Source organism: Theobroma cacao, chromosome 10, assembly GCF_000208745.1.
Source record: "Theobroma cacao cultivar B97-61/B2 chromosome 10, Criollo_cocoa_genome_V2, whole genome shotgun sequence".
In the NCBI taxonomy this organism is placed as follows: domain Eukaryota; kingdom Viridiplantae; phylum Streptophyta; class Magnoliopsida; order Malvales; family Malvaceae; genus Theobroma; species Theobroma cacao.
The window spans coordinates 2181447-2194915 of record NC_030859.1 but is presented as its reverse complement, the minus strand read 5'-3'; the positions used below and the strand labels follow the sequence as shown (position 1 = coordinate 2194915).

Sequence of the window (13469 nt, the reverse complement as noted above, 5' to 3'; positions counted from 1 at the left end):
TTTCTCCAGGTAGTGTTAGGAGTTTTGAACTAGGGGACATGAGAGTGGATGTAAAAAGGAATAAGGATAAAAGCTTGACTGGTAGAGTCGGACTTGGAAAATACAAAACCTTTTTTAGTTATGAAAGTAAGAGTGTTGGTTCTAGTTGCAATGTTGTGATTAAATACAAGTTGAAGGAAATGAAAAAATTTGTTGCTGATGTATGATGTCTCATGAGTCATTTGTTGGTGTATTTTCAAAATAAAAGAATTATCTCTTAATATGAAAAGCTATCTTAGCTCAAAAAACAACACAAATCAAAAGTTTGGATATGAAAAGTTATTTTTTAATATTGTAGTTCAAAAAGTATGTCTTATAGAATGGGTGGTTGTCTTTTTATAACGTGATATGAAAAGTTATCTTTTCATATTATAACTCAAAAGTTATATCTTATAGAATGAATGGTTGTTTTTTTATAAGGTAACTATTGAAACAATACTTTTATTTAAGTAGTATGTCTTGCAAAATGCAAAGGTATGTTTAAAACAAAAAGGTGCTTTGATTAAAGAGTTATGTCTTTGAAGAAGAGACATTTGCAGGCCTATATAAAAGATTTATTGCCAACCATTTTGACACATCAAAACAAACAAGACAAGAACAAGAAAATCAAGAGTAAAAAAAGTTTTATATTCTGATAGCCAACTAACTCTATGTTATTATATACTTGGAGTGTAGTCAAACATGCTTTTTATGTATTGTTTTTGTTTGTTTATGTCCTCCCCCATCTACTTGTTCTGAAGCTATTTACATCAATGGCATTCAACAAACGGTAAGTTATTTACTTTTGCGACACTGCAACGGTCTTTTTCTCTTTTTCTTCTTTTCCTTTGTTTCGGACTTTTTTTATAATGCAGTGTGTGCTGAAGTGTTGAATTTATTTGAGTTTATTGTTGTGATTGAGATTTTATCTGAGTTCAAATTTAGACATTGAGATTCTGCTAGTACGTGTTGAATTTATTCTTGTTTATTTTTCATGCCTTTTGTTTGATAATGATATTGGATTTTGGAAATGCCTTTTCACACATTGATTTATATGTAACATTCAAACATGTCCCCCATGAAGGCAACCATTGTGCTTATCAACTTGCAAAACGAGCAATGAGACACAACCCTTTATTCATTGCTTGGCTTTGATTTTGGTTATGAAAATAGAAAAAACTTGCTGTTATGATTGTTGTCTGTTGGCTCTTTGTTTTGATTTTGGCCATGATTCTATTATGACGGGGTGTTATTTGGATTGTTTGTTTCAATGTAATTAAATTGATTACATGAGCCTTTCCTGCTAGCTTGTTATCTAGTACTTTGTATTTTACATTCTATTAATGAAAATGCATGAATGACCTAACAAAAAATTTTCTTTGATGATCAATATTTGCTATAAATTTTGTAAAATTTGCATTGTATACTTTATAAGTTGCTATAAAATTTGTAAAATTGGTAAAATATATAAAATTTGGACTTTTTTTTGCAACATATTAGAATGTAGAATGTGTTGTTATTATACAATTTAAGTGCATATTTTAAATGTTGTCATACATTTTAGGATTGCAATCATATATTATATGATTGGATATTAATTTTGCTGCAAAATCTCATCAAAAAGTGTAACTAAACTTTTCCATACATTGGTTAAGGTTACTCTTTTTCTAAGTGCAATCTTAATTGAAGGCAGCAGATTTTTAACCTATGGCTTCATATTTTTTTGCAGCCACAGGTCAAAATGTTGTAGAGTAAAGACGGCATCTATTAAAAGACTAGTTTTGAAGTTAATTTTGTCGATTCTTTGAATTCTATCTGAACCCTATTTGCACCAACATCCTTTCCAGTTGCAGGGCTGTGAATCGACCCAAGAAAAAATTCTCAAGGGAGATGAGAGCAAATGTACTTAACTAGCTGAAGGGAAAGGTTAGGGGAAGCAAGGAAGTACCAAGGCACGGTAACAAAAAGTTGGAGAGGTTTGCTAGTGAGTGGGCAAGATTTATCACAACTTCAACATTGAGTTGAGAAAGGTGAAGGCGACGGCCAGTGAACTTGTGCTGGGCTGCTTGTCTAGTTTTTGTTATAGTATGCGAGGAAGTCAGTTAGCATAATGGAACAATTGAACTTTGAATCTTAATTGAACATGTTGCAGATAATTTGGCATTGATTAGGATCCGGCCTTGTTTTTGATGTTGCAAGCCAATGGAGACGCCCACTTTTTTTATGTAGGACATTTAGCTTCTCTGATTGTTTTGGTCGCCACCAAAGGCTTATTTAGTGGCTTGTTTTGTAAATGTACAGGTGATTTACCCAAACAGGGTCATTATGTCATGGGAGTCTTTGAATATTTAGGCGAAAGACGGATAATGGCACCCTGATTTGAAGAGTAGTGAAACCAATTTTCAAAAAAAAAAAAAAAACTCTCAAGTACAAGTATGTCCAATCCCTCTGATTTCCATTGGTCATTTTGGTTTTTTTGGGTAAAGTGTTGAAAGAGTGCTCTTGTATATCCTTGGCACTGCATGAAGTCCATGCCTCTTTCTTATCATATTTCTTACTTGGATATCAGAAGTACTGTATCATGATTAAGATGCTATGATCAACATCTTCAGTGATATGTTTTCAAACGTTCCTATTAAGGGTACCAACAAATCTACATCTTTGTAACATGTTTCAAACATTCATATTGAAGGTACCAACAGAAAATATATCTAGATAATGACCATGAATCTTGATTTGTTACAATTTGGGCTAGAACTAGATGGTCGGAAATTTTAATTTATTGATTTGCATAGATTAAGTTTCTATATTATTAGTAGATATGAAGAGGAAAAATAAATTAGTACTCCTAGAAAAGCAACCCTATAATACTTTATTTGTTGAGTTGTTTCCGGGAAAGTTCAAAGTCAAACCCCATACGTATCTTTTAATAGGCAACTAACATCTCCAGTATTTTCTCTTGAAAATGCTCTTAATTTTGCAAACCTTTGAAAGCTGAAGAACGATGGGAAAGAAGAGCATGATCAAGAAGAAGAATCCAGAGACAGAACATAATCCAGATGACAACTAAAGAAACTCTGCAAAGGAACAACTGTTAGGGTCAGTTTGTTTTGAGCTAAAATATTTTGAGAAAATGTTTTCAGGATTTATGTTTATTTGGAAGACAGTAAATTTATTCCAAATGTGATACATTTTATGGGTCAATGGGAAAAACAGCCATTGACTATGAAAAATGTTTGATGTCTTTGAAGGATGTAAGACATTTTTCAGAGAATAAAAAAAAACTTTTGTACTAAGTTTAAGAATATAGATTTAATGAATATTAATATTTAATTTAAAAATTAAAAATATATTAATATTTAACTTAAAATATTAATATTTAAATTATTTAATACTATTAAAATTAAAACATATTTTTTAATAAAATCATTCAATGCAATTAAATTTTTTATTTATAAATTGAATAAATCTTACTAATAATTAAAATAAAAAATATTTTAATGAATCTTACTAATTAAAAATAAATTGAATAAATCTGGTTTTGCAATGAATCTTGATCCTTATGAAGGCAGTTAAGCCATAGTTTAATGGGGAGCATTTCGTTTGAAAACTTTTGTCTCTCTTACCAAACCCAATTTACTTGCATTATAATTAATCCTGGAAAATAATAAGGCGCTGCAGCAATGGCTTGTCAATTGGCCCAGTCTTCTTCAAGAAATATAATTAATAAAACTTAAGGGTACCTAACTTGTCTTTTTTCTACTCATGGCTCATTCTTCTTGTCTTATGTAGAAGGTTTCTCAAGTTATATTCAATTAATTTTTTCAAATTATAACACCTTTCTTATCCTTTTTAATATATATGATCAATTTCATGTGGAAATTTCTAAACAAAATTCTTGTTTACTCGGCTCTCTTCGAATTTATTTTGTGCTAAACCATTTAGATGAACAATCAATAATGTGTTATATATCCTTTATGTAGGAATCATCCTTTTACTATGAGTATGTTTGGTTTGCAGAATAGAATAGAGTGAGAATGATATAATCATTCCGTAAGAATAGAATAAAAGATGAATAGTTGTTATGTAGTTTTGTTAATGGGAATGGAATGGAATAAAAATAATTATTATGAATTATTACATTGACAAGAATAATTTCAAGAATAACTAAAAAATAAATAATAAATGACAAAAATACCCTTCATTATAATATTTAATTTTTAAATTAAAACAATTATTATTTTAATAATTTGTTAAAAATATTAACAAATTGTTATTGGAATTTTAATATGATTATTTATTTTAATTTATTAAATATTAATAATCTATATTTCATTTAAAATATTAATAATTTATAATTGAATTATTGGCATTATTGTTTTATTTTATTTTTTATCTTTAAACTATTAATATATTACAAATTTATAATTAAAATGTAATTAATTTTTAAATTTAAAATAACAACTTTTATAATTTAAAATTAAACTTAAACCTTTTTATTTAAATTCATTTTAATTTTTTCCTTTATTTTATTTTCTTTCTTCTTGCCAATTGACACATAAGGGAAGGCTGATATGCATTCCTTATGGCTAAATCAGGTCAGGGAGCACCGCGACTGAATCTGGCTGTGAGTGCCAAATCTGACTACAAAATCTATATCCCGATTGGTTTGGTTGAGGAGTACCAGATCGGCGTTCCTCGTGGTCGAATTTGTTTGGAGAGAGCTTGATCAACTCTTACTATGGCTGGCACTGGTGTCACCACCATCACTGCCATCGTTGCCTACCTTTGGTGGTGAAGGGAATTTATAGAGAAAAAAAGAGAGGAAGAAGAAAGGTAAAGAGAGGAAAAAAAACTGGAGAAATGAAAATATAATTTTATATTATAGAGGAGTAATTTTTTAAATTTATCTTTCTCTTTTCTTTTATCTATTCCACTTCAAGTCTTATGGGATTAATCTAACTTCTTTATCTATTCTACTTCAAGTCTTGTGGGATTAATCTAACTTTATAACAGGAATTGGGAAATACGTAGTTGAAGAAACCAAAGAAGATTCCATTACTTGTTTACCTAATGACATCCTTCGTCTCATAATTTACTTGCTTCCCTTCATAACTGCTGTCAAAATCAACTTGCTTTGTGACTCAATGCAAGATGCTGTAATTACTATTTTGAGGTTGTAGAGGGTTCTTTTGGTTAATGAGAGATGGCATGTTGCAATGAGTGAATCGAGATGCGCTAAAGGCAATAGAGAGGAAGATTAGAGTAGTTCTTGAAGCGTAAGTACTTTAGATAGTAGGTGGTGAGGGATGAGAAAAGATGGAAGAAACGACAGATAAGGGCGAAGGCTGAATAGAAAGAATGCTGAGAGGAGTTTAGAGAGAGCTTTAAAGATAATCTCTTCTAGGTTTCTAATGATTTCTAATTACTTTTCAATCTTCAAGGCTTTTATATTTTTACTGAACAGGAACACTTTTTTAAGAGTTGTTAAGAGAGCACGTTCAATCATGGGAGAACGTGCTTGTTATGGAAGAACAGTTAAAAAACGGTTTACGGGATATTAAAAAAATGACCATGTAGTTGGGTAGTGAGTGTAAGCTTTAAGTAATGGGGTAATGGCATTTAATAGTGTACCAAATATTTTTAAGGAGTAACGAAAGAAAAAGTGGTAAAGCACATGTACTTCAAAGAAAAGTTAAGAGGAAGTTCTCTTAACTATCTCTATATCTAAACCACTACGCCAAACTCTCTAAAACATCCCAAATGTGAAAGTAACTTATGAACTTTACCACTTGTTCTAAATTACTTTCACACTTCCCCATACAAGTAGTCATTCCATGCTTGTTCTTGGTGTTTCTGTGCTTATAACTCCCCTTGGGCATTTCTACGCTTGGAATACCCTTGGGTCCTTCCGTTCTGAGAACACTTCTATGCTTAGAACACCTTTGGGCACTTCCATACTTAGAACACAGCTGGACGCTTTCATACTTGGAACACCCAAGGGCGCTTTTGCGCTCGGAACACCCCTAGGCTCTTCTACGCTTGGAACACCTTGATGTAATTTTCCTATAAACAGTACTTCAAAAATAATAGTAAACAAAAATTGGACATCTACAAAGGTTCAATAGCATTACTCTCTATTATCAAAATCAAAATCCAAAGAAGAGTATTCAAGTCAAGATTTTATAATTTCTTAATAATTAGAATCTAAATATTTAGTTTAATGATAAATACATATATTTCCCACTTAAAGATTCGAGATCAATTTTTTTTTTCAATTTAAAAAAAATAACTCAATTATGCTATGAATTGGACAATGTATCTAAAATTTGGTCCAAAACTTACAGAACATGTATCCAAAATCTGACCCAAAAACTATTAAATCTTCTCAAATCTTCTTGCAGTGAAAAGGAAATGGACTTATGGCATTATTATTTAATTTTCTTTTATTAATTGAAAATAATTATAGTAAAAGATAAAAGTCTTGTTGCCTCTCAAAAAAAAAGAAAGATAAAAGTCTTGTTTTATTTATTTTTTTTTATAGAATGTCTTATTTGATTTTTTCTTAGATAACAATAATACTCTTAGAGCCTTGTCTTATAAATTAGTGATTCCAAAGTACACTGAAATTATATTGTACTTTGAAGAGAGAACAGATTAATGAAAGATCTTGAGCAGCACACCAAGAAACTCTAACAAAATAAAAAGCTGTCAATTTCATAATTAAACATTAATATTTTGGTTCATGAGTAAAGTTTCCTTTCATGTTGAGGGGCAGAGTGATCAAATTAATTAAATAATTAATCAATTAAATGTTGATGGTGAGAAGAGAATGATTCTGACATTTAATGACAGTCCATGCAAATCCAGCACCCTATTGGATATAGTTTATGAATTTGTTATATATCTATAGCAGCGGGCCAAGTACTTATATTTTTTTTCTTTTCTTTCTGATTGTGGCATCGGCCTTTTTGCATTTAGGATGCAGGAATGTCTTCTAACGTTTTGCTGCTGATTCTTTCTTGCAGGACTCATAAATATTCTTTTTCTTTTAAAGAATAAAGTGTTCTTCTACCAGATTTCTGCTTCTGATTTATAATATATATTTTTTTAACCCTTGGCATCATATCCACTCTCTTTATCCACCCTAGTTTGCAATCTTAAACCTGAAGAAGGTGAAGTAGAACATGGTTTACTCACCGATTCTGACCCAATTGCGGAAATTTTCAATCTTTAATGGACTTGGCATTCGAATTGCACTCTTGATCATTGAACGTTCCAAGCTAAGTTAAAAGGGAACCTATTCAATGAGCAGAATACATCTTTCCTGTTGGACATTCAATAAGCAGTTTGTGCCAGCAGAGGAAGCTGTTTTGGTACCCCAGTACAAGGACAAGGCAAGTAATAAAGTCGAAAAACATTATAAAATTTCCAAGCAAAAAACAAACCCCAAGGTTGATCCACATAGAAGGAAATAAGCAACAGCAACGTCTAGAAAAGCTCTTATAAGACCAATTAAGGTTCGTGGAGGAATTGTACGGGAAACCATTAGAATATGAAGAGCTCAAGATCCCACAGAAATGCAACTCTAGTCAATGCAATACCAGTAAAAACAACCCAGCATGAGAAATACAATAACAACACGGAATGCTAATTAAACTCTTAACAGTACATGAAGAAAGGGAAAGAAAGAAGCAGAGTCCAAGACTTATGAACTTATAATTAAAAAGTGGGAATTTTCAGGATCAGAAGGGTAGTGTACTTTCCAGGATAAGTGAGTAAAAACCTGGATTTTTACAGGGAATCTGTGTTGGCTGTTCCTCTCTTGCTTCTTTGATGAGTGATCAAATTTGACAGAATCAACGATGGGCTTTGAAGGTAAGGATTGGCTGTCTTGGACATTATTTTGGAGTTGGTTTTGGTTGAGCTACGAGCACAACTGTTGAGGATCTTTGTGCTGGAGGTTTTTGTGGGCTCGCTAATGGAGGGGAGCTGGATTTTCTGAGTTTGATTGTGTCTTTGAATGCCGGTTTCTTCTTTGATGTGCTCTTTCCATTGGTTTGAGGTGCTGCTGCCTTCTGAGAGTTGGATGGCTGAACCTTTTAAAGATTAATAAATTGTTTCAACCATCATATTAAAACATAAACATCGGCAAAAAATTATGGAATTCAAAATTTTTACTTATCCAAATAAATAAATTAATCGATGGAATTAGTTGTTTGCAGAAACATCTAGTCTTTATATGAAAAGTAAAACAAAAGAATTCTCAAACTTTATAAGATTTAGGACTAGAAACATGGAGTTGACATTCTTCTGCATTCGAAGGATTGACAAAGCTTTGACTTTGGAGTGCTTAAAAAGAGAGACTTTGTTTTATCTTATCCCTCCCTTTTCATAGTTTCACTCTCCTTCTTAACAATTTAAGCTAACCTTTTTTTTACATTGTTGTCTTCACGCGTTAGGACGAACGTGAAGAACAAACGCTCCACCCATTGGGCCTTTGTGCAGCACGCTATCTGCAGAAGTCGTTCTCTTGTTGTTAGGTTTGTGTTGTTTCTTATCTCCCTGGCTTGGATCTTCTTTCCAGCTCCTTGTTGGCCAATAGTGAGCATACAGCTCATATTAAACGAATTAAGACAAAAAAAATTAATAATTAAATGAGAAACCTAAAAAAAAAAAAAGAAATGGTTTTTTTTTTCATCCTAAAAAATAACAACATTTAGTTGAAATTTGGTGAATTATTACTATAAAAAATTTATGCATAAAACTTGATGTATGTCAATTAATGTCCATATCACTATATATCGTACATGTCAACATAATACATAATTATCGTGTGATATAAAAAAGACGAGAAATCCTATTTTCTTGGTGTTGAACATAAAGACAGAATTCACACATGGTTGTGAACAAAGACTTTTCTAATTTATTCTTTTCGGCTGAAACAAAGAAGATTTAGTACATGATTGGAGAAGTTGGCCCCTTTATATGCAGTTTGCATCTAACTGCTCTTCTCTTTTGCTGCTGTACTTTTGATCCTTTTTGTTCATGTAACATACAAGAAGAAGAAAACAAAGAAAACAAAGAAAGAAAGAATGGGAAAATTTGTTCACATGCCAATCACAAGCTTATTTATGAAATGGTGCTTTGATTTCAACCAAAATTCAGTCTATATTCTTCAGCTGGCACTAGTTAGCTTGTAGATATGGACAAAAAAAAAAAAAAAGAGAAGAGTTACTGTTGATTGACAGAAATATAGGTATTCTACATGGTTTGATATACTTGGAGCAGTTATAGCAGATCTTGTGACTTTTTCACACAGCGCTTGACTTTCTGCTTAAACTCCTCCATATTCTCCCTCCAATCGATCTGCAGAACAGGCAACTTCCAAAATATTAAGTTCAATTATGCTTCTTAAACAATGCATTGCATGAAAACCAGAAAGACAAGTTCCATTCCAATAATATTGGTAGCTTTGTACTAGCATTTGCTTTAACTTTGTCAGCACTTTCCAAACACTAATGTGGGATTCATTTCTGTCATCACAAATTATTGAAAATTATGGACTAAAAGAGAAGACGTACCGCAGCATCGACGTTGGCAGGGGATTCATCATTAGGGCTAGAGAGCATTGATATGATGCTCAAAACTATACTCTGAACCTGCAAATCAGCATTCAGCAGCAGAAATATTTGTATTCAGCAAAAACAGGTTCCGTAACAAACAGTAGAAGGCAAAGCTGAAGATATTGACACTGCTTGAGTAAATCAGAAAAAGTGGTTTCAAAACAGGAGATGGAACTTTAGCTGAAATGTATTTAGCAATTCCATAATTACAAGGCAAAACTCTTCTTTCTCAAGTTGTACTATCGTGTTCAAACAGTGAGATGTTAACATCTGATGTATTTCTTCGACCATTTCTCATTCTAATTAGTGCTTATTTGTGCAGCCAATCTTCTTTATCATTCCTTCTCATTACTGCTTCCTCTTCCACCTCTGTTATGTATCTAACCAGAATCTTATACCCACTCACTGCCCTGAATTAATCCAACAAGCAGTTTAACTGCCTTTCTTGCGTCGATAATTTTCAAGTAACTAACTTCAGAGTCATAGGCTCTGTTAAGTTTTCTGAGCTACGTTCCTAAATTAGTATGTATATATGGTGCTGCTGGGCTTCTCTGAAAAGTATACTAAGAAGACTTTGGGGTTTGTGCACTTGGTTTTACATTAATAAGGGCTTCGATGTGCTTTAGGTTTTTTCCTTTAATTTCTCAAAACCATAGCTTTTAACAAGTAATCTAGTTTTTATGTCAGTCTAGCCAACGGTACTCTTGGAGCCACTGTCAAACTCTTTTATCTAATCATATTCTATGGCTGCAGCCTGCAGTCAGAGTTCAATTTTGCTCCACAATTTACAAAGCTTGAAGGAAAATATCAATGGAAAACTGAACTTAGACCTCAGGTGATAAGACTATATATGTTTGCAATGAAGTGCATTTTACTTCATAAATTCAAAGTTCCAAAGGCAATTGCCAGTAGAATTTATAATCCCTTAACTTTGAACCACAGATAATCTGAATGGAAGTATTTCCTGTAATGTATATACCTTCAGCCCTAAGCCAATAGTTTGCTATGTTGTGGGATAATCTCCCCATTTACCTGCCCAAGGCCAATACCCTAGAAGTTGCTACTTGCTACTTCAGCACCAGATTTCTTTTCTTCTATCCCCATTCCTTGCTCCCTTAAAAGTTCAAATATAAATGAATGCAAGCGGTAATAAAAAAGGCTACCAGCTGCCAGCATGTATCAGGTTTTTATTACACTAAAATCTGATCATAGTGTAAATTTCCAGTTCCAGATGACCAATAAAACTACGCTACACTAATGCCAAAATCCAACCTTGACCAACTAAAGCAATCTCTTCAAATCTAGAGTTGAGCTAGGATTTAGGAACAACACCTCAAATGTAGTGATACTCAAGTTTCAGTCCTCAGAGATGCCCACCATCAAGATTACTGCCAATTATAACTGCCATCAGATGGCCAAACAACAGTATGCACTGATAATATAGATGACAGCAAAGAGTTACCATGTCCATATCTCTTCAGCATTCATCCTCCATCCCTGGACCATGCATGATCCAGGAGTGAAAGTGGCAAAATCCTAGTTCCACCACTTGCAGCCTCGAAAGGTTTAGATATCATACGGTTAACAGAGTGAAAGAGACAAAAGTAACAAGACAAAAATCCATATGCAATAACTATCAAGACAGCTAAACATACTTGATTCACAGGACTTGATATACAAATAAATTCATAACAAAGTATGCAGATAAATACAGACTAACAAAAGGATCAGCAAGAAATTAAATCAAATCTAAATCATGTACCGTGTGGAGTGGATTCCAGCGTTCTGATGCAAGCTCATAGCCATCTGGATCATCACCAGGGGGATGAAGAATTGATATGCAAACGTTTCCACTACGGAAAACTGTAGTTCACACATCAGCTTTCAAGCATTATGCCCACTCAAGACTGAGAAAATTTGAAAAAAAAAAAAACAAGAAACATAAATTTATGGTTTCAAAATCAGAATATAACTTCTCACCATTAGGATGCCACATCTCCGAGATAAACCTTACTGTTGGAGGGTTTACTGGGTAATCTTCTGGAAATTTCATGATGGCATTGAAGCACCCCCCTTCACTATAATCCACAAAATTATGAAACAAGAAACACGATCAATGGCAATCTCAATAAAATAACAACCAAAGCTTAGACTAGCACTCATTATCCCTCCTTATGAGACTTAAGGTTTAAGGTCAGAATCACCTCTCCTCCATCATATTGAACAAATTCTTATTCCCTAATGTTGTCACTAATGTCAAAACCAAATCAATAATCTCAATCCTAGTATGATTTATCATCCCTAAATAAAAAATTCAATACCATAATCAACTGCAATCATGTCAACATAAACCCAAATAGCAGCGTTTTCATCAAAAAAAATTTTATTCCAATTAATCAAAACCCACTTATTTTAAGCCAAAATTGCATCAATTAATCTAAACCCTTAGTCAAAGAGTTATGTCATCCCAAAAAGAATTCTAAGACACGCAATAAAATACTGCTGACCACTAAAGAACAAGCCTACCAAATTGAAACAAAGCTTCTTAATTAATTTCTTTTGGAACAATCAAAGCTTCTTAACAACAATTCTGACCTTTCAAGTGTCGTAAGCCCATAATTAATTACCATAAAGCAAATAATTCAATCAAACAGTAACACTTAGATTTTAGTTAAAAGAAAAAAGGAAACTTTCCTAGCAAATAAATGAGTAACTAAATAAAATCCAAATTAAACCATGAAAAATTTTCTATAACAGTTAATCAAACATCAACCTATAACATAATTTAACCACACAAAAGAAAACCCAAAACCCATTATCAGGTTCACATACACACATTGGGCGCGCACCAAGATTCAACTGACTAATCAGCAAAAAAAGAATGTACAAAAAAGAAAGAAAAAAGAATTAAAATTACATACTAGAGTGTATCTGGGGGCCCCATAATTGTAACATTCCATTCAAAAACATTGTTTTCATCAACCAGCCCCGCTGAGAATCCATCAACCGGGTTCTTGCAAAGATCTGCAACAACGAAAATCAATTTCTTAAAAAAAAACCAAAAAATTCGAAAAAAAAAAAGAAAAAGAAGAAGAAATTATCAATAAACCAACGCCTTTAACCAAAAAAAGAACCTTTGAGTTGCTTTTGGAGAAGGAGAGTCGCTTGGGAAGCCATTGAAGAAGAAAGCTTTATTCTTTAAAGAAAAAGAATGTTAAAGAGTTGAATTTGATTGGTAATTCTGTTGATCAAGAAAGAAAGAGTGAAGAGGAGGAAGCGAGGGAAATTCCAGAAGCGGGGTGATTGGATATTTATAGAGAGGGAAAAAGTTCATTTTGGAATCCGATTTTGTCCACGTCGGATTACTTTTTCCCTTTTTTTAATTTGCCTTGGACACGTCAGATATTCTTTATTTTTCTTTTAGAATTTTATTCGGATATTTTTTAAAATTTCTATTTGTCTTTAACCGGGATAAAGGAGGTAGAGGAATATTAAAAAAAAAGAAAAAAAAATTAACATATGGCATAAAATAGCACTTATAATTTTTTATACACATATGGCATTTATATAAAATAATGTTATAATACCATCTATTATAATATGTTAACATATAATGTGACATAAAATGATAAATGATTATTTAACTAATTACAATTAATCAATCATTAATTATAAGAACTCATTTAATTTAAAATGAAAATATAAAAATTTAATTGCATGCAACAAAAAATGACTTATTTAATAAATTTTTATGTTTATCTAAACATGATAAGTAAAGAGTAAAATTTGTTGCCAAATTTTCACAATTACCTCAATAAATTTGAT

At 32.2% G+C, this 13469-nt stretch overlaps 1 protein-coding gene across 1 annotated transcript; it reads right to left on the bottom strand.

Moving 5' to 3' along the window:
- LOC18586119 (ubiquitin-conjugating enzyme E2 7) lies at nucleotides 9150-12912 on the bottom strand. The gene is made up of 6 exons (XM_007009309.2): nucleotides 12779-12912; nucleotides 12566-12668; nucleotides 11625-11722; nucleotides 11407-11507; nucleotides 9603-9680; nucleotides 9150-9387 (listed from the first exon to the last, which is right to left on the bottom strand). The coding sequence occupies exons 1-6, from the start codon at nucleotides 12819-12821 to the stop codon at nucleotides 9310-9312; spliced, it is 501 nt and encodes a 166-aa protein (XP_007009371.2). The 5' UTR covers nucleotides 12822-12912; the 3' UTR covers nucleotides 9150-9309.